General features: G+C 46.0%; 1 protein-coding gene across 1 annotated transcript in view; it reads right to left on the bottom strand.

Annotated features, from left to right (window-relative positions):
- DCTN1 (dynactin subunit 1) overlaps positions 1 to 18950 on the bottom strand; it is a 96919-nt gene extending 77969 nt beyond the window's left edge. Inside the window, 2 exon segments of the mRNA XM_074992159.1 lie at positions 8492 to 8740; positions 18903 to 18950. Of these exon segments, the coding sequence (XP_074848260.1) occupies positions 8492 to 8740; positions 18903 to 18935 (282 nt within the window). The 5' untranslated portion in view covers positions 18936 to 18950.
- Between the last annotated feature and the right edge of the window lie 479 nt (positions 18951 to 19429).

Here is a 19429-nt window from a genome sequence, read left to right as displayed (position 1 = left end):
GAGCCGTCTCAGCAGCACCCAACAGAGAGCTGCCCCCAGCTCACAGGAATCTGTCATGGGAGGATATTGTCTAATTGTGATACTGGGGGCTTCCCACTCCTCCCCACACAGCTGACATCATCCAAAAGGAGCCTAAGAATTCTAAGCCTCTTTGCCTTGTCCGCCGAGTACAGAGGGGGTAGCTATACTAGGCTTGGCGCCAGCACCCGTGACATCTGCGTTCAGAAGTGGTTTGTACAGCTGTATTTTATCCTGTTTCCAGGAGGAGACAAACAGGCACAGACCACTTCAAGGTCCCTGACAGCTGCTCCACAAAGGTCTGAGTACCAGCACCAACCAGCACATTCTGCCACTCTAAATTCCTCCTGCAATTTTAACAGCATGTTAATCTCACTTCTCCTCCCAGCCCACCACCACCCAGAGCTTGTGCAGTGTGACCAGAATAGGAGGGTTGCTGCATATCCCTCCCAGAGGTGAGGGAAGCAGCCTCAGTAGAGCACTGTGGGATGCACTGGCTACCAACAAGTGCCATGAAGCGGGAAGTGAGGAATGAGAACCATAGGGCTTACGTTTTAGTTCAGAGCGGTGGAGCAGCACCCAGGGCATGGAAATGACAGTCAGCGAGGATCACCGCCCTGCGGCACAGAGCCCACAGGAACGCCACAAGGGCCATCAGCTCCAGTTACGTTAGTCATGTGGCTGAAGTTACAGCATAAGTCAAACTTCCGTTGCCGGGTAGGTCTAGTTTCGGTGTGCACGTTCCATAGGAGAGGCTTTACAAGAGCTCCCACGGTGCTGAGGATCCAGAGCAGCCTTGAGCTGAGGGGCCCTGTACCGGCCCATTCTCTCTGCAGGTACCTACCCTACAGGCAACACAGAGGCGAGGCTGTGGCCATGCTGCTGCAGTGGAGGTACCTGTTACATCAGTGGAAGGGTTTTTCCCTAGTGATGGCACATGCACAACCTGGACAGGCAGTAGCTTGGTCAATTGGTAGAATTCTTCCACTGGCCTAGTGGCATCTACCGTGAAGTAGGCCTCTGCATGCTGTGACTATTTCATACCCTGAGCAACATAGTTAAACTGACTGGCATGTTAAGTGCAGACCAGACCTCTGGAAGAGGTTAGCACTTTCTCATAGGTATACTACATCTCTGCATCTCTACCACAGAATCTGTTTTCCCAAAATGATTTATACACCAGTCAGAACAAGCGTAAAGACACCACACTTTGTTTTAAGGAGACTGTTTTTGAAGCTAATACTTCACAAACAAGTTAACAGACATCTGCTATGCTTTATGGACGTAGTTTCCACTTACACTCATTTGCAAAGGAATAGAATTTGGTTGGTTTGCTGTTTGGAAGTGGGAGCTGGGAAAGTTACTTTGGGCCTTGTAAGTTCCCCAAGACAGTTTTTTATGGGTTAACAGGACTGGGTTTGCATCCATTTATCGAAAATCTGTTTTATTGGTAAAAATATCCAACTTAGAATGTTACTCTAGAGAGCCTCATTTTATTGTTTATGTCCCACAGCTCCACACTGCATGTAATCACAGAGCAGCGATGTGGCAGTGGATTTTAAGGGTGAGTTAGATGCGAAGTATGGGAGTGAAGTAATGGTTTCATTCATAGCCAAGAACACAAGCAGGATGTGAATTCTGAACGTGCCTCTAAAAGTTCCTTGTTGTTTTCTGATTTTTTTAAAACTAATTTTTCAAAACTTAGCACCTGCACTTCCGTGGTTGCTTTAGGTTTAAACTGCAAACTGGAATCTAATTCTAGTTGTAACCCTTTGTTGCTGCACTCTAACCAGCGCTCACAACAAGTAACTGAGAAAGCAGCCTACAAAGCCTAACTCCTCCAGCCCCACAAAGTGCTTGCCGTCTTCTCTTTTCATGACAAGAGACCAACCTGCAGCAAACTCCGTTCCAGCTGACACCATTGCTATAGCAACCATGCTGTGCTCCTTAGCAGCATCAGAAAAGACTTCATTACATAACACAGAGAACAAGCCGTTCAACCACCCAGGCTCTGAGACACACCCAGTTTGTGCTAACCCCCAAAAAAGCAAGACACAAACACCCAGCGCTCACGGTTCTTTACCACCCAACCGCTGGGTGAAAAAGGGGCTGAAAAGCGTTAGGTCCCTCCCTGGCCAAGACAGTTTCCATTTGTTATTACAGACTGAGTGTCCCCCCCCCCGCTTTCCTTCTGCGCTCTCGTGCTGGGGCCAGTCGCCGAAGAGGAGCTACGCTGCCAAAAGAAGTGGGCGAAGAGGAGCCGTGTGCCGCAGAAGGGAGTTTTGTACAAAGAAGCGAACGCTCTCTCAGGGGGAGGCCATCAGCACAGGCAGAGAGGAGACAGGAACCAGCTGCTGCTGCGGCCTGGAGCAGGCACTGTGAAACTCATGGATCTGGAGCCCACCCTCTTCCGCAGCTCTCAGCTGCCTGCTGGATTTGCCACCTCAAGAAGGACCAAAGTCCTTGCGGCTGCTTCTGAGTTTGCAGCTTGTAGAGGCAACGGTGCTCCCAGGCCACAGACAAACCTGCCTTGGGATTTACGGTGGGGAAAGAGAGGTGACTCACCAGTATTTGTAACACAAGTGCATTCCTGTGTACATTAGTGGGTTGTGCCCCTTCCCTGTTTATCCAGGCGCAGGCAGTGCACTGCAGTGACTGCAGAGTAACTCCTTAAGAAGAACGGCCTGGTGCACCTTGCCCAAAGAGGAGGGGAGGCTGGAAGAGGAAAGATGGAGGCAAAAGCCTGCACACAGAAAGCCACCTGCTGCTTAGAACAAGTGCCTTCCACAAAGAACCTTTTAAAAAGACACTTAGCAGAATATGTCAAACTCCCACAGAATAGGTCAAGACAATAATGATCTCTAGGATTCAAACCTGACGGCACCACTGCAGAGCAGGAAACAGGATGAGCAGCTTCCAGAGTCAAGAGGATTGGTGACACAGATAGCAATAAGAAGGCTCCTGTGCGAAGGCCCAGGGAAGAATGTATCAATACTGACTGAGCAAAAAAGGGCCAGTCCTACCCGAGTCTTGTCTCTCTCTCTTCTAGCCAACAGCATGGTGAAAATGAGGTGGGTTCAGAAGTTAAAACAGGAAAAGAACAAGTTAAAAATACTTAAACAAGTTAGATATTTTCAAGTCACCAGGGCCTGATGAAATGCACCCTAGAATACTCAAGCAGGTGGTCGAGGAGGTATCTGATGCAGTCTTGCACGACTTTTGCATCAACAAAATAGGGAAATGCAACCTAGATGGGGCAACTATAAGGTGGGTGCATAACTGGTTGGATACCCATGCCCAAAGAATCATTATCAATGCTTCCGCTGTCATGTTGCGGGGTGTTGGTCTGAAGTGAATAGGATGAAATTCAGCAATGACAAATGCAAAGTTCTCCACTTAGGATGGAACAATCAGTGGCACACAAACTACATGGGAAATGATGGTCCAGGAAGGAGTGCTGCAGAAAGGGGTCTAGAGATCATAGTGGACCACAAGCTAAATATGCATCAAAAGTGTCACAGTGTTGTAAAAAAAATGTCACACTTCTGGAAATAAAAAAAAGCAAACATTCTGGGATGCATTAATAGGAGTGCTGTGAGAAGTCAATCTTCTGCTCTACTCTGAACCCATCAGGTCTCAATGGGAACACTCTGTCCAATTCTAGGCACCATATTTCAAGAAAGAAGCTGACAAACTGGAGAAGGTCCAGAGAAGAACAACAGAAATGATTAAAGTTTTAGAAAACATGACCTATGAGAGATGCAGAAAGAACTGGGCTTGTTTAGTCTAGAAAAGAGAAGGCTGAGAGGGGCCTGACTACAGCTTTCCAGTACCTGGAAGTGTGTGACAAGGAAAAGGAAGAAAAATTGTTCTCCTTAATCTCTGGTAACAGGACAAGAAGCAGTGGGCTTAAAGTACAGCCAGGGAGGTTTAGGTTGGACATTAGGAGAAACTTCTTCCTGTCAGAGCAGTTAAGCTCTGGAATAAATTGCCCAGAGAAGTTGTGGAATCTCCATCATTGGAGATTTTTAAGAGCCCTTTAAACAAACATCTGTCAGGGACGGTCGGGACGGTACTTGGTCCTGCAATGAATGCAGGGGACTGGGCTTACTGACTTGAAGTTCCTCCCAGTTCTGTGACAACTTAGCTTCTTCCTGCTGTCTAACAGGAACGTATTCACGATGGAGTCTGAATCCAGTGCAGGAACAGATGCAACACACTTTGCATTGCTGACTGGTGTGAGAAGAACCACCAATGGACTGTCACATGTCTTGAATACCAATACTAGCATATGTTTAAGTAACCACCCATACTCCAGTAACCCTAACTCCTCCCACAGTTTGAAACTTGCTTGTAAGCTAATACATTGCAAAACAGCTGGAAGTGAGAACTTTCTGGCTTGATAATATCAAACTTTGCCATCGCATTATCAGCTCTGGACCAAATACCCTTTAAATCATTATCCAAAAGGGCTTCAGAATCCACCTGACGGCTCCTAGTTCCAGACCATTTACTTGCAGCGTGGCTTCCTGTGTATTCCACTGAAAATATACTGTCAGTTTTTGGACATGCATCAGCCCAAAACAGGGGCATGTGCCAAGACTCTGATGGCAGGGGATAAAGAACAGAAATGAGCTCTCTCTCAGTATGCCATCCATAGATACAAAAGGGCCACAAACTGAAAGTGATGAATAATGGTTCGTTTGTCCCTGGAGCACCCTGAGATGCGAGGTACCAGACAGTTGCCAGATTGGTTAGCCATCTGCAAGCCAACAATTCTATTTCGAGTGTGCCTCACAGAGGGACTAAAGAATCTGTACTGCTTAGATGTAGTGGGCTGGCCAGCCAGGGATCAACTGATAAAAAGTGTGTGTGTACATCATCTAGCACAACGGGGTGTCCATCCAGAAATCGTCTCCTAGGTGCTACAGGAATACTAACTGAAGCATTTTAAAACCAAGTGACTATACGTGGCTAGAGTTAACTCCTCCTTTAGTTTAAAATGTCGTCGTTTCCTGCTGTACTTGAAGGCACCTGCCCAGCCTCCAGTCATTTAGGGTGTGCCCACACTGCAAAGAAAACCTGTGATACTGCGTTTCAGAGTCCAGGTCACCTGACTCAGGCCCACAGGGCTCAGCCTTCATTCGTTCGTTCGTGCCAGACTGATCAGCGTAGGCGATCATGGCCCTCCACCCCGTCTATTACGGGTACTCTGGAGCATCTCCACAGTACTGCGGCGAAGCAACCATCAAGGGATACTCTCCAATATCTTCTCATGTTGTCTAACTTGTCCTCAATTTCCATTATACCTTCCTGTTGTCACTAAATTTTCAAGTGCAGAGTTTCTAATTACATGGCCTATAAATTTTGCCTGCCTTGTCCTTATCCTATTTAACAGCGTTCTTTGCTGTTGGCTTCTTTTAAGAGAGACTCATTCATCCTTTTAGTCGTCCATGAGATGCACAACATCCTTCTTAAAAACCACCTTTCTGTGGCTTCAACGTATTTCTTGGTGGCTTAGACTGAACCATTGAAAACAGTGTTGTAGACATACAGCCTCTGGCTACAACCTGGACTCTGAGATGCAGCCCATCAGCAGGTTTCAGAGCCCAGGCCACAGCCCAAATCCAAACATCTACTCTGCTATATCTAACCCCTCTGCAGACTGATTCAACTGAGCCGGGCTCTGAGACTAGGAACCACAGTCATTCATTGCAGGGTAGGCATATCCTGACACTCCTGGAAGTGTGAGAAATGCAGCTCAGTGGTGGTGATGCCATTCTCTGCTTCACGAAAAACACAACACTTTGTGCAGTTCATTGGAATTGAACAGTCAGCATCATGTTATGATCCTTTAGTCTGCAGAAGAGAAGACTGAGGGGGGACTTGATAACAGCCTTCAACTTACTGAAGGGAGGTTGCGAAGAGGCTGGAGAGAGGCTGTTCACAGTGGTCACAGATGGCAGAACGCGGAACAACGGTCTCAGGTTGCGGTTGGGAAGGTCCAGGTTGAACATTAGGAAAAAAACTTTTTCACTAGGAGGGTGGTGAAGCACTGGAACAGTCTACCCAGGGAAGTAGTGGAGTCTCCATCCCTGCAGGTGTTTAAGTCTTGCCTTGACAAAGCCCTGGCTGGGCTGATCTGATGGGTTTGGTCCTGCTTAGAGCAAGGGGCTGGATTCAATGGCTTTTTTAGGTCTCTTCCAGCTCTATTGTTCTATGATTTTAATATTCTATCATCATAACTCATTGTGGACACCCGTTCAGTAACCTCTCTTTCGGCGGTCACTGGATAACGAGAAGGACATCTTCATGCCACTCTCCAATTTGTGAGTCCGTTGATGGCTGATCACCCTGATTCTGGAGCTGCAGACCTTATCACAGAAGAGGCAGGTGTTGGTGGCTGTTGGAGAGGCGCAGGGTAGTTTTTGACGCTCTTTTCTTCTCCTTCGCCTCTCACCTGCACTGTGGCCGGACCTCTCAAATTGCACCAACCACTCACGGATTACCATTCTCCACTGGGGACGGTCTTGGGCAAGGTTCTCCCAAGTGTCAACACCGTTGCAGCACTTTTTCATGTACGCCTTCAGCATTGCTTCCTCTTGCCCCCAACGCTCCTCTGTCCTTCCTCCATCTCGGAGAACAGAATCTGTTTTGGGAGGCACCGATCAGACATCCGAACCACACAACCAGTCCAACAAAATTGCTGGTGAATGATAAGGGCTTCAATGCTGGTCATGTTCGATTCTTCCAAGACGCTAGTATTCATATGCCTGTCCTCCGAAGAGAGGTTTAGGATTCTCCTGAGGCAGTGCTGACGATATTGTTCAAGTACCTTCAAATGACGCTTGTATGTTGTCCAGGTTTCACATGCATATAGTAGCATTGGAACAACCACTGCACGGCATACAAGGAGCTTTGTCTTGGGATAGATGTCCCAGTTCTCCAAGACTTTGTCTCAGGTGGGTGAAAGCAGAGCTGGCACAGCTCAGACGATGCTGGATTTCTGCATCAATGCCGACTTTAGCAGAAAGATGACTTCCAAGGTGTGTGAAGTGCTCCACATTTTCCAGCAGTTTTCCACTGACTTCAATAGAAGGTGCATGAGATTTGCAACCAGCAAAGGTTGGTGGAGCACCTTCACCTTTTTGATGCTCAGTGTGGGGTCGAGGTTCTTGTATGCTTCAGCAAAGTCAGTTAGAGCACTGACCTTGTAAACCCAGGATTGATATTTCAGTCCTTTAAGGGGCCTTTCAAGAGCCTGGGTCAAGACAGATTTTGAAAAAAATCTTTCAGGGATGGTGACAGGTCCTGCTGTGAGCCTAGGGGACTGGACTTGATGACCTCTCAAGGTCCCTTCCAGCTCTGTGAGATATGTATATTTCCATGATTCACCATTAATTGTTTGCATTGCTTCCTCACCATGGGTACTAACATTATTTGTAGAGTATTCGGTCACCATTAACCTTTTCAGTGAAGAGTGAAACAAAATGGGCATTAAACACCTCAGCTTTCTTAATGTCATCAGTTACTGGCTCACCCTTCCTACTAAATAGAGGATCTACACCTTCCTTTGTATATCTTACTTTTAAGCTGTGTCTACACTGACCAAAAACTTCGAAATGGCCATGCTAATGGGCCAGATCAAAGAATACAGATGAGGCGCTGAAATGCATATTCAGTGCCTCCTTAGCATGCTGCCAGCCGCAGCACTTTGCAATTGCCGCTTTTCGCTCCCGCATGGCTCAGCTACATGGGGGTCGTTTTCTAAAGGACCCCACCAACTTGAAATCCCCTTATTCCTATGAGTGCCTCTGACTTGGCCCAGACACAGACTTTTTTTAAACAGGTGTCTGGATAGTTAAAATCCCCCATTCCTAAAGGGCTTGTCTTTCGGATATTTCTGTTTGTTCATCCATCTTTTTTTTTCTCTGACTTGGTGATCTACACTAGACCCCTACCATGACACAGAATCATAGAATAGCTCTTAATGTCTTTATCCAGAAACTCAACTGGTCTGCTTCGCATTTCCTCCTGGACCGCAGAACATGTGTAGATATTCCTGATGTATAATGCAACACCTGCTCCCTTTTTAGCCTGGCAGCCCCTCACACACAAGCTACACCCTTCTATCCAACATTCCAGTCCTTACCCAACCCAGTCTGCCATGGCACTTAGTTTGTGCACTAGGACTTCTAGCTCTTCCTCTTTACTGCCCCTCCGTCTTACATGCGTGTACAGACATTAAGATGCTGAACCAATTACCCTACTGATCACCTCATTTCCTCTACTGCATTACTGCAACTTTCCATGTCCCCGACACCGTCTGTTAAGATCACCTTTAGTTATACTTACCCGAGGGCTTTTGTCACCTCTCCCTTTGCACCTAGTTACAGCCCTCCTCAAGAGGCTGCTGAGTTATGGCAGCAGCCTGGCAAGCACAGACCAGAGCATGCCACCTGGGGGACTGTACCTGTGACTGCCGCACAAAGATGCCATGGTTCTCTTCACAGGTGAAATACTTCCTGCCTTGCACAGTGCCATCATTCTTGCCCTTTGCTTCATCTAAGATGACTCCAACCCATTTTCCTGTGGCAAACAAAGTGGCACCAACGTATGCCACAGTGCCACGGTATCCCTTCCCGATGACTTCCACTCTGGAGCCCACTTTCAAGGGCTTGCCACTTGCTTCCACGCTCATCCTGGTGCCGGTACCTGATGCCTAGAGGAACAGCAGAAAAAGAAGTATCGTCAGCAAATTAACACATGGAAGATACCATCAGCTGCATTTCTCTCACTATCTCGGAGGCCGAAATCTTGTTGCTTGGCTGAAAACAACCACCATGTTTGATGTGACCTATATGAGGACATCACGTTTCTTCCATTTTAGGATTGTATCTGGAGTCAAATGAGAAGGTGAAAAAGGTGTTGAGTGAAGTGGGCCTGTTGTCCTGTTATATTCAGGAGCAAACATCAAATGAGCCCTTACACCTTGGGGCTGTCACAAGTATTAAAGTCATAAGCACCAGCAAAGCCTGTGAAATATTAATTAATTGTGAAATGAATTACTGCTCCTATTAGTTTTTGAACACACACACAGTCTATATTTTTGGGAGACTCATTCAAGTGCTTTGAGAAAGACCAATCCAAAGCAGTAGCGCTTTGGTAAGTCACGAGATACACCTGGCACTATGACAGTTATGGATTACCTTTCAGTGTGAGAAGCACTGGGCCATGGTGTCAGAAGAGATCTCTCTATTTATGTGAAGCATCCCTAGTCTCTAGCAGGAGAGGCCCTGTAACCAGCGCTGGTGGATTAGTGAACCCTCCTCTTCCTCAGCATCATGCCTTCCCACCCCGCTTTCAAAGCAGCCTGGTTGGTCCATGTCTGATACCTGAGAACTAGTAGCTGGTGTCCATGGATTTAGGAGACAATATCCAGGCCAGGACCACCTATTCACAGCTTTACTAGAGCTCCAAATCAGAAACTAAGCAGTTAATCAGAGAATACTGACATTAAACTCTCATGCTTTCAGGACATTCAGCATCTTCCTCATTACCCAGCTACGCTTGTTAAAGTCTGACATGCACTACTGCATTTTTAAGTTGTCATCATCTCAAGCATCTCTCTACCTGCTCAGGTAGTACAAAAAGCATCCAAAGGTTGATGCCTGGCATACTGAATAAGGCCACGGGTATAAGTACTTCCATACAAGGCAGTGTTTTAGACATGCCAGCTTACTGGGAATACACAGGTAAATGTAATTGTGAAGCACGTGCCTCCATTTCTCCAGGGACCCCAGGGAAGCTCCGTTCTCCAGCTCTGTGAGCTGTCACTCAAAGCAGAGTTCCATCTCTAATACCTACTCCCTAGATGGACATGTTGCCATCGCATTTCACTGCTCTCTTTAGGCACTCAGACTGTGTCCAGGACAAAAGGAGTCTAAAGCTTCACTCAGTTAAAGCCCATGGGAAAGGCTCCATCACATAAATGCTCCCCCATCACTTCAACTGATCATTACAAGGGTTATGAAGAAAAATGTTGAAAAACAAAGCAACATGGGAAGAAAGGGAGCAGACCAGGAACAGATTATAAAGAGAAAATGCCTCAGCCTCACCCACATTCCAATAGCTCTGATAACTCGCAAAACATCGCTGACGCGACTGAAGAAAGAACCATCAGAAAACGCACAGGAAGTTGCCTCCCTCCTCCAGTGTAAAGAAATACACTTGCAGCTAAACCAGTGGCTAGCCTGAGCTTTGGGATGTCTCTGTGCAAACCACGCAATATTTCTCTATTTCTATTTGTTGTGCTACAGACATGGCATTCGGTTACAGAAACAGCAACACCTGGGATAGGCTCCAGCTTGGCCTAGCCTTCCAGGTCATGAAGCTACCATACTGCTGGGCAGATAGCATTAGCCACCCCAGCTGATTTACAAACATTATACTATGGTCTAATCTGATGAAACAGGCAGATTCCCAAGCCCAACTCATAGATGTTCATCTTGTCAGTGGGCCAGGCTACCAGTGCCAGAGCCTTCAACATTTTTTTGTTGGCAAAAACCTGCTGAATAGAATTGACGACATAAAATTATCTCAATTTTTCCAGATTGGAGACCTCACAGCTCACATCGCCAGCTCAGTGAACAAATAAATTCTCTTACAAGTTGAGCTTTCACTATAGAAATAAGCTCTCAGTAACTCCCATCCCTGGTACACAGAGACCAAAAACAAATGATGCCCCAATCCTCTAAAGGAGCATGGACACTGATTGTGTGGGTTAGCTTATTACAAAACTCTTTCTGTTAGACATACAGACAAGAGAACAATCCCTGCTGGAAAGCATTTTCATCAGTAAGCTTACCTCTGCAGAGAGGTTTGTTAGCCTCCTTGATTAACAAACTTGTTCTCAGAAGGAGCACTCCAAAACACAAGGACAGATAAAACAGGTGGAGATAAGGGCACGAGGAGAACGTGAACGAGACAGATATTCAACTTTGCAAGAGCAAAGGGGACAGCCAAGACAGACACACACAATTGGGCAAATGAAAGCCAGGGAAAGACTATGAAGAAAGGCCCGTTGTGGCCGGAATGAGGTCAAGACACATTACAGCTGCAGAGTTCTCATTGGACCAACGTGGAACAAGAGTCATGGAGGATAGCGAGTAGGAAGTCATGGAGAATAACGAGTAGGAAGTTATGGTACTCAAGATAGTTTAAAAGGTGAGTTGAAAGGTTTTAAAATTCTGTTTCCTTAAAACTATTTTATTATGTGTAAAGCTGACCTGAAATGTTGATCTTCAAACAAGCATTTTCACTTCCTTTTACCTTAACAAGATCATGGAAGTCAAGTCTGAGTTTGCTGGAGGAATTTGTCAGCAACTAAATAACTGTGAGCACCCACAACTTAAAGGAAAGGGTAAAAGTGTTTAATCTTGAACAGAGGCTCTTTCTCTAAAGCCGTCACTAGGCATGGAAGTAAAGTGGATGTTAACAAACCAAGAGTTTTAAGTTTTCTGACTAAATATCTAATCCGAGTTTCTACGCCTGTTCTGTTAGCTGTCTGGCCACCACAGACTCTTCCACCATAAAAGAGCACCGTTAATGCAGGGGGGAGTGGAGACAGAAGAGTCTCTTTAAAAAGGTCACACAAAAGCCCTCTAGCCCTGCTTTCTCCATCAATGAGCAAGGGGGCACGTGGACAGAAAGCACATGCTGAATTTTTTTAATCCTTTCAAAAGTACCTTTTCAGCCCAACATGCTGCCTGAGGAACCAAACAAAGCAGGCAAGCACCCTTATCGATCAGACTGGACATTTCGTAGCCTCTCACATCAGACCCGTTTAGACATTTATTCCCGCCACATTCACTTCCTTCCTTTTCAGGGGAAGAGAAGGCACTCGACCAAGAGAAAGAAAGGGCCTTTTCCCAAGCTGAAAAAGCCCCTCCTGAGATTGCAGCTAGCCAACCAGATAATGTAGTAGTGAGAAATTCCACAGATTTGACTGGAGAGGAATTTGTAGGATTTCATAAAGGTCTATAGCTAGCTAGCTTTTTATGCACCACTCATCACCATACATTGGTGTGCCTTAGCACGGCACCTAAGCAACTGGGGAAAAAAATAATGACCAGATTAGAAAAATTGAGCCTCTAGAACATTCCGTTTTCCTGGTTATTCTTGTATGCAAACGGACCACAGCATACATTTATGGAACAGAATTATTTTCTGTAAGGTTGTAAAAGGAGAATCTGTGGCCCTTTCATATACATACTACCAGCCCAAAAGGAGTTAGAATTAACTGAATCCAGCCTAGTGCACAGAAAGCTAATGGGCAAGGCAGGTTCCTGCTACCCTTTTTTACTCTTCCACTTCAACAGTCTTCACTGCTAAGGAAAGGAGAAAGGAAATGTGAAGTCCTACATATCTAGTCATACATGTAAAGCAGCGTTTCCCAAAGTGTGGTACGTGTTACGTGATACACAACAGGATTTCAAGGGATACATGGCAGAAAACAAATGACTAAAAACCAGGAGACAAGCACTGAGGCGGCACTGGGAGAAGGGGTACACTGCTACGGCTGAAGCCCTGAAAGGGGTACGCAAACATTTTAAGTTTGGGAAACACTAACAAAGAATCTGAAGATGACTTTTAAAGCAGCACAATCTTACTGAAAACCATAAAACATATACCTGCAGAAGTGTATGAGAGGGAGACGTGCAGACTGGCTCTAGGGGCTCATCTGAAGGGGGCATGTAAACGAGCCCAGTCAGTGAATAGCAATGGGGAGCTAAGCTGCATATACAGCACCTCATTAGGCTCATATCAAATTTTTCAACCTTTAAAAACTCAAAAGCCCTAAAGGCTTTGTGGTTTGCCGACAAACCACAAGGAATTTTCCAAATCAGTAAAAGCCCCTGGTCCTTATATGAGTTCCTGTAACTTTTCTCTTCCAACAGAAAATTCCTCTGCTTGAAATCTGACGGCTTACTTTTTGGTGACCTTTTGCAAATCACTCAAGTTTTCGGGGCTCTTTCTGATCACTGCAGTTGGTTTGGTGCAAGTGAAAGCTGAATGTCATCTTCTGCACTTTAGTTACCCCTCCATTAAAGTGGAGGTAATGCCTGAATACTACACAGTGGGTCTACAGAGCTCAACTGAGATTTGTAAGCACCATGTCACTGCCAAGAATTAATAAATAAAAATTAGATTTCAGTAACTCATCAATTCAAAAGGCAAAATCCATTCTTGTCTTCGCCCTTCACACTGCCCTTCCCTTCAACGTCCCTCCTTTTACCAAACCCACTCCCAACAACCCCCCCCCCCACCAAAACATCAAAGAGAAACAAATCATGGACTTCCCATGCCATTGGCTGCCCACCAGATTATTCACTTTGCAGGAACGTTACATTCCTTCCCTTCACCCCTTTGTCTGCCTTGTCTCTTTAGTCTTCAAAACAATGACCGACTTATTCTCTGTACAGTCCCTAGTATAATGGAGTTCTGAACTCAGTGGCGGCCCCCAAATACACTCGCTACTAATATTAAATGGACTTATCCATGTTCCTAGACTCTGTACAATTGGGTGCCTGGGGAAAAAAAAAATTGCCAACAGGTCTATTTTTGGTCAGTTCCAAATACCAGATTTAACAAACATTTGATTTTGTTATTTCAGCAACAACTGCATCTGTAGATCTCAGTTCTGAAAGTACAAATGAGATGCATTCTCCTTCACACATGAACTTTCCTGGTGAACAGTAACAGAGAGGAAGCCGTGCTAGTCTATACACTACCAAAACAAGAAGCAGTCAAGTAGCACTTTAAAGACTAACAAAATAGTTCATTAGGTGAGCTTTCGTGGGACAGACCCACTTCTTCAGACCAGAGCCAGACCAGAACAGACTCAATATTTTTGGTTCTCTGTGTCTTAAATATTGAGTCTGTTCTGGTCTGGCTCTGGTCTGAAGAAGTGGGTCTGTCCCACGAAAGCTCACCTAATGAACTTTCCTGCTATTTGCAATAAAGTTTTAATTAATAAAATGGCATCTAAGAAGAGTTTGCTTTGCTTTAATTTCTCATTGTACATTAATGCACTTTTAAAAACTACCATCCGTGAAAATAAGGTGTCAGTTTTAGTTTATTTCACACTTAGAGTGAAGAGTTGGTTGCTGTAATTATTAACACAGCAGTCAACTGGTGTCACAGGGTATGCGTCACCTGACTGATTAATAATCAAAGACACAACATTCATGCAAGTATCATCAGCACAGGAAGAGGGAAGAGAAAAAGAAATTAAACTGCAGGGAGGCAGGGGTGTTACAGACACTAAATCAGAGGTCTTCCCAGTTTATGGGGTACAAGATGTCTATTTTTTCCAACACAGTAAAGTTTCACAGTCAAAAAAGAAAGTAGAGTAGAAAGTTGTTAAACTTGATGGCATGCTCATGCTGCCAGGAGTCCCCACGCTACATGAACACACAGCCAGAGAAACCTACACAACTCTATCACCTGGTCTTTCTGCAGTGACCTGCCATACTGCTTGCTCTGACTAACTAGGAGAAACAGAACCCATTTTACCTGCCCCCGGGGAGTCTGTTCCCACCATTCTGCTTTGGTAAAACTTGGAGGGAGAGGAGAAACTGAGCTCAGGTCACTACACTCTCAGCAATTACCCTGCTCTCAAGGAAGTTGGGTTTAGTCTTTTCCTTCCTAATACAAGCACCTTTCTGGGTCTCCCAAGCCAGGTGGGCTTCAAGAAGGGACTTCCCCTCATACTGCACATGTGCTACATGGGACTGCTTTAAATTGCAGTGCCTGTGTGCTCAGCAGGCAGCCCCACTACTGAAGTGGCAGCAAGAGGAGGGAGCCAGGCCCTCATCTCTGGTAAGTCCCTGAGGTACCCGCTGCTCTCTCTCCAGGGCTCGAGGGAGGAGGCAGCCTAGCCATGCCGTTGGTTGGTGCGGGCTACAGGGGCTCAGAGCAATTCTCCCTCTGGCACGTTGCCCCTCTGATTTAACCGTGCCATACCAAGACAGGGACACTTGTCACAGCGCCAGTTATTTTCCAATACTACTGCTCTCCCTTCCCGCCTAAGGGAGAGGGCAGGGGTGACCCAGCAGGGCCTGAGTGAAGAAAGGGGAACTATACGCTGCTAGCCAGAGCCGGACAACCACCAAGACTCTCCAAGGCTCTGTCTCCTGTCCCACCCTCATTCTCTGGCCTCTGGTTTTTCTCACCGGAATGCTCCCTGAAGTTTGCAGGGAACCAGCCACTGCAAACACCTAAGCAGGGGGTGCATTCCAGAGGGCAAGCACCATGGAGATGGGTGGATCTATTAAATGGTCAGAAATGTGAACTAAAGGTGGGTGCTCCCATGCAGCAGGGAAGAGCAGGGGAACCACTGAAATTATTCAATAATTTCAACCAGTCGTTAGCAGTGATGGATTCTAAATTAGACCACCTCAGGAAACATCTAGACACCACAGTGGACAGCTCTAACATACCATCAGCTCCATGTGCAGCAGTGCTCTGAAAGCTGAGTCAGTTATGAGCCCATTCTAAAGAGAGATGACGTTATGGAAAAGACACTGTTAGGGAAACCGATTACTCCCTTCCCACCAAGCTCTGAACTCTTTGGTTAGATCAGTCTCTCCTAGAAGCAGCATTTCTGCAAAGCTTTTTTACCCTAGAGGGGTCATCACTCTGCTATGTCTCAAGCCTTGGGTACCGTCAGGAGCCAGGCTACAACAAAGCACTCTTCACAGCCAGAGAGTCTGTTTAAACCCACCCCAGGTCAGCTGTGTGTCACATGCACCAACTGGCACCCTGGTCAAAAAGCTCCCAACCCGTAATTTCCATTTACTAGGGTCTAAGCACAAATATTTGGGTCAATAACGTGTTGCCTGCATACTACAATTCTAGAGCTTTCAAACAAAATGTTAGGGATCTTTAAAAAAGTGGGGAGAGAACGAAACAGAGAATATCTTATTGCCTTTATATAACTCTCTGGTACACTCATATCTGGAATACTGTGCACAGATGTGGTCGCCTCATCTCAAAAAGACATACTGGCATTGGAAAAGGTTCAGAAAAGGGCAATGAAAATGATGGGGGGGGGTTGGAACAGATGCCATTTGAAGAGTGATTAAAAGGACTGGGACTTTTCATCTTAGAAAAGAGGAGACTAAGGGGGGAATATGATAGAGGTCTATAAAAGCATGACAGTTGCCGAGAAAGCAAATAAGGAAAAATTATTTTCTTGTTCCCGTAACGTAAGAACTAGGGGCCACCAAATGAAAGTAATAGGTAGCAGGTTTAAAACTAACCAAAAGGAAGTTTTCCTTCACACAGCCCACAGTCGGCCTGTGGAACTCCTCGCCAGAGGATGTTGCAAAGACCAGGACTTTATCGGGGTTCAAAAAGAACTAGATAAATTCATGGAGGTTGGGTCCATTTATACTTTTTGGTTGAAAATGGACAACAGGAGATGGATCACTCAGTGATACTCTTTGCTCCCTTTGAGGCATGTGGCATTGGCCACTGTCTGAAGACAGGAGACCAGGCTAGCCGGACCCTTGTCTGACCCAGTCTGTCGTTCTGATGTTCACCCTAGCATATAACCTCACCCGCAAATATCTGTATTACTTTCTGAAGCCAGGATGACATGATCAGGTGGGAGCACAATGACACCTCCCTACCTTGCAGATGTGTCTAACTGCAGCCTTAAACCATCACAGAGTACAGATCAAAAGTTTGGGGGCAAAGCTTGAACACAGCAGCACTTTTCTGCAAGTCTCCCATGAAGAGATTCATGACTGCAAGTTAAAATCCTCTTAGCCTCAAATTTAAGAGGTGGTTAAAGAGGACTTGAAGAAGAAATAATTCTAGCCTTTGTTTGCGGCAAGTCTAGTTATTGCTGAATATATAATATATGGTGCTGCCACACTCAGCCCTCATCAAAGGAGATCACTCAAGGATTAATAACAAACCCATCATCTAGTGGCACAACGCGGGCGGCTGCTGTCTCATCTAACAGAATCTTAAACGGCACAGATCTGTTGCTATTAGACGTGGAGATGAACTAGCAAGGCACTGCTGTGATGAACCTCCTATGGCGTGGTGCAAGCACCACGCTAGCGCTGGTTTCTCTCTGCACTGACATCTAAAAGCGAGCAGTGCCATTTAAGAGAAGATATAAAGATCATGGTGGGGCCTGGGGCATGAGAAAAAGGGTGCACATTTGTCAGCTCAGACAATCTGCAGAAATACTGCGCTGAACCCGCTAACCCCAAACAAAAGGAGAGAGAATGGAAACCCACTAGGCACGCAGGGTTCATCGGGTGTTCTGTGCAAATGCTTTGGATATTTCTACCTTTGCCAATGCAACTGTAATTCAAATAATTAACCTGCTAAGGTATCAGGTGTTGTATTACTACCACATAAGTAATGCACCAGTAACAGACCTGCTGCCAACTAGCCCTCTTGAGAGGGGATACTGCAAATTTAGTTCTGGAGTCTCAAAATGTAGTTCATACCCCCCGAAACACCCTCTTGCTTTAGCCAGTGATTGGAATTAAACACAGCTAAATGAACACTTGTTGGAAGGCCCCAGAGGCCCCCCCCCATGGACCAGAGAGAGAACATTTTAGAAAATCCGAAGCCCTGGAAGCCAGCAAGCAGCACATACTCCAAGGCTTGGCTAGCAAAGCAGAGGCCAGAAAAAGGAAACCTCACCAAGAAGAGGTGCTCTGCAGCAGCACACCCCACCCCAACCATTCTCGCACCACTCCTGGAGCAGCCTAAGTAACTGGTCAGCCACATGGCCTACATGAACATTAGTCTCCTTGGGTGGCAGTTGCTCTGCACCCCTGGCCTCTATTATTTCAATCTATGAGACAACCGGAGGTAACAACAAACGCACATCAAATCATTTTGACCATTGAGACTCTTAAATTAACACAAAAATCAACCAATGGTTTCTTGGTGTTTCATCAACTTCCCTAGCGATCACCATCACTGGGGAGCCAGTGCAGCCCACATGACAGTCTTGAAGTGCTTCTTCCTACAGGACTTTTGAAATGAGTTCAGCAGAACCTGAGGCAATGAGACAGGCCCCTGCCCTCCCTCACCTCGTAAACCATGGGAGGAGAGAAACATGGCCCTGTAGTGCTTGTGATCAACCTAGAGTTACAGAGCACTCTGCTAAGCTGGCAAGCACCAAGCAATAGAGAAGGCTGAAAATGCACTAACCCAGCCTCTCCAACACCTAGAGACACTGAGAGAACCCCACTGGATTAGAGAAAAAGAACAAAACGCCAAGAAACAAACTCCAAAGAAAGGCCTCATTATCCAGCTACTGCCCATTTTAAGTTCTATTGACGACTGCAAAGCTGAAGCTTAGGGGCAAAATCTCAGGCTTCCAAATACCAGGAAATCAATTTCAGCATCTCACAATGCAAGCCCCCAAACAGTCAGATAGAAAAACAAAGGGGTGGAGGCAACCCAGAATCTTTGTGCTGAAAAAGCCCTAGAAGGGTTCTGTCGTGGCTGGAAGCTCAGCTGACACCTCATTACATTGCTAGCAATAAACTCATAAGAAACAGAGTCTAATTTAAACCAAAAGGGAACAGCTGACAGCATAATTCAGGCTATTTATCTGCACCTCCACACACACCTGCCTATGTATTAAGAAGTGAGATATCGCTAATAGCCAGGCTGCACAATTCAGAAAATGGAGAAAATACAGTAAACAATCTATCTCCCTGCATATATACCCTTCTTTGCAACAGAGAACGTTCAGATATATTGAAGGTATGATACCTATAACAAACCCAAGGAGTTTGTAATTACGTCCGGCCGCACCACACACACACAAACACACTTACCCGACTGTATGTGTGTCTCTTGCTCTGGGCCATGCTGCCTTTCGCTATTTAACGATTCTTTTTTTAAAATGATGGTTTCAGTTCATGGCTAGTACTCTCCCAGAAGGATTCGCCTGTCAGGGTCCAACTCATTCCACCATAGCGACACCCCAAGCCGCGCTCTGTCTGGCCACACAGAGGAAAAACCCTTTTCTGTTAGAGGATTCTTGAATACATGGCTATACAAGAATTCAGCCCAGCTGACGGAGACTCACTTTGCGCTAGTGCTGCTCCAGACTCTTGTCACAGATTTTGCCAGCCCACTGGGTCCTAATGCTAAACAGTTTCTTTTCTGAAACTGGAGAAGAAAAGGCAGGCTGCCTGGGCTAGGGCAGTGGGGAGACAGAGCCCATGAAATGATATCCACGAGCTAGTCCAACCAGCAAAGCATCTCCCCAGAACACAACCTAGCCCTGCTTTGGAGGGAAGCCCTGGACATACTGTGGGCCAGAGGCGTTCCTGCTTACGGGGACCTGACAAACATCCAG

Source organism: Carettochelys insculpta, chromosome 4, assembly GCF_033958435.1.
Source record: "Carettochelys insculpta isolate YL-2023 chromosome 4, ASM3395843v1, whole genome shotgun sequence".
In the NCBI taxonomy this organism is placed as follows: domain Eukaryota; kingdom Metazoa; phylum Chordata; order Testudines; family Carettochelyidae; genus Carettochelys; species Carettochelys insculpta.
The sequence above is the reverse complement of the archived record's forward strand: the minus strand, read 5'-3'. Positions and strand labels throughout refer to the sequence as shown.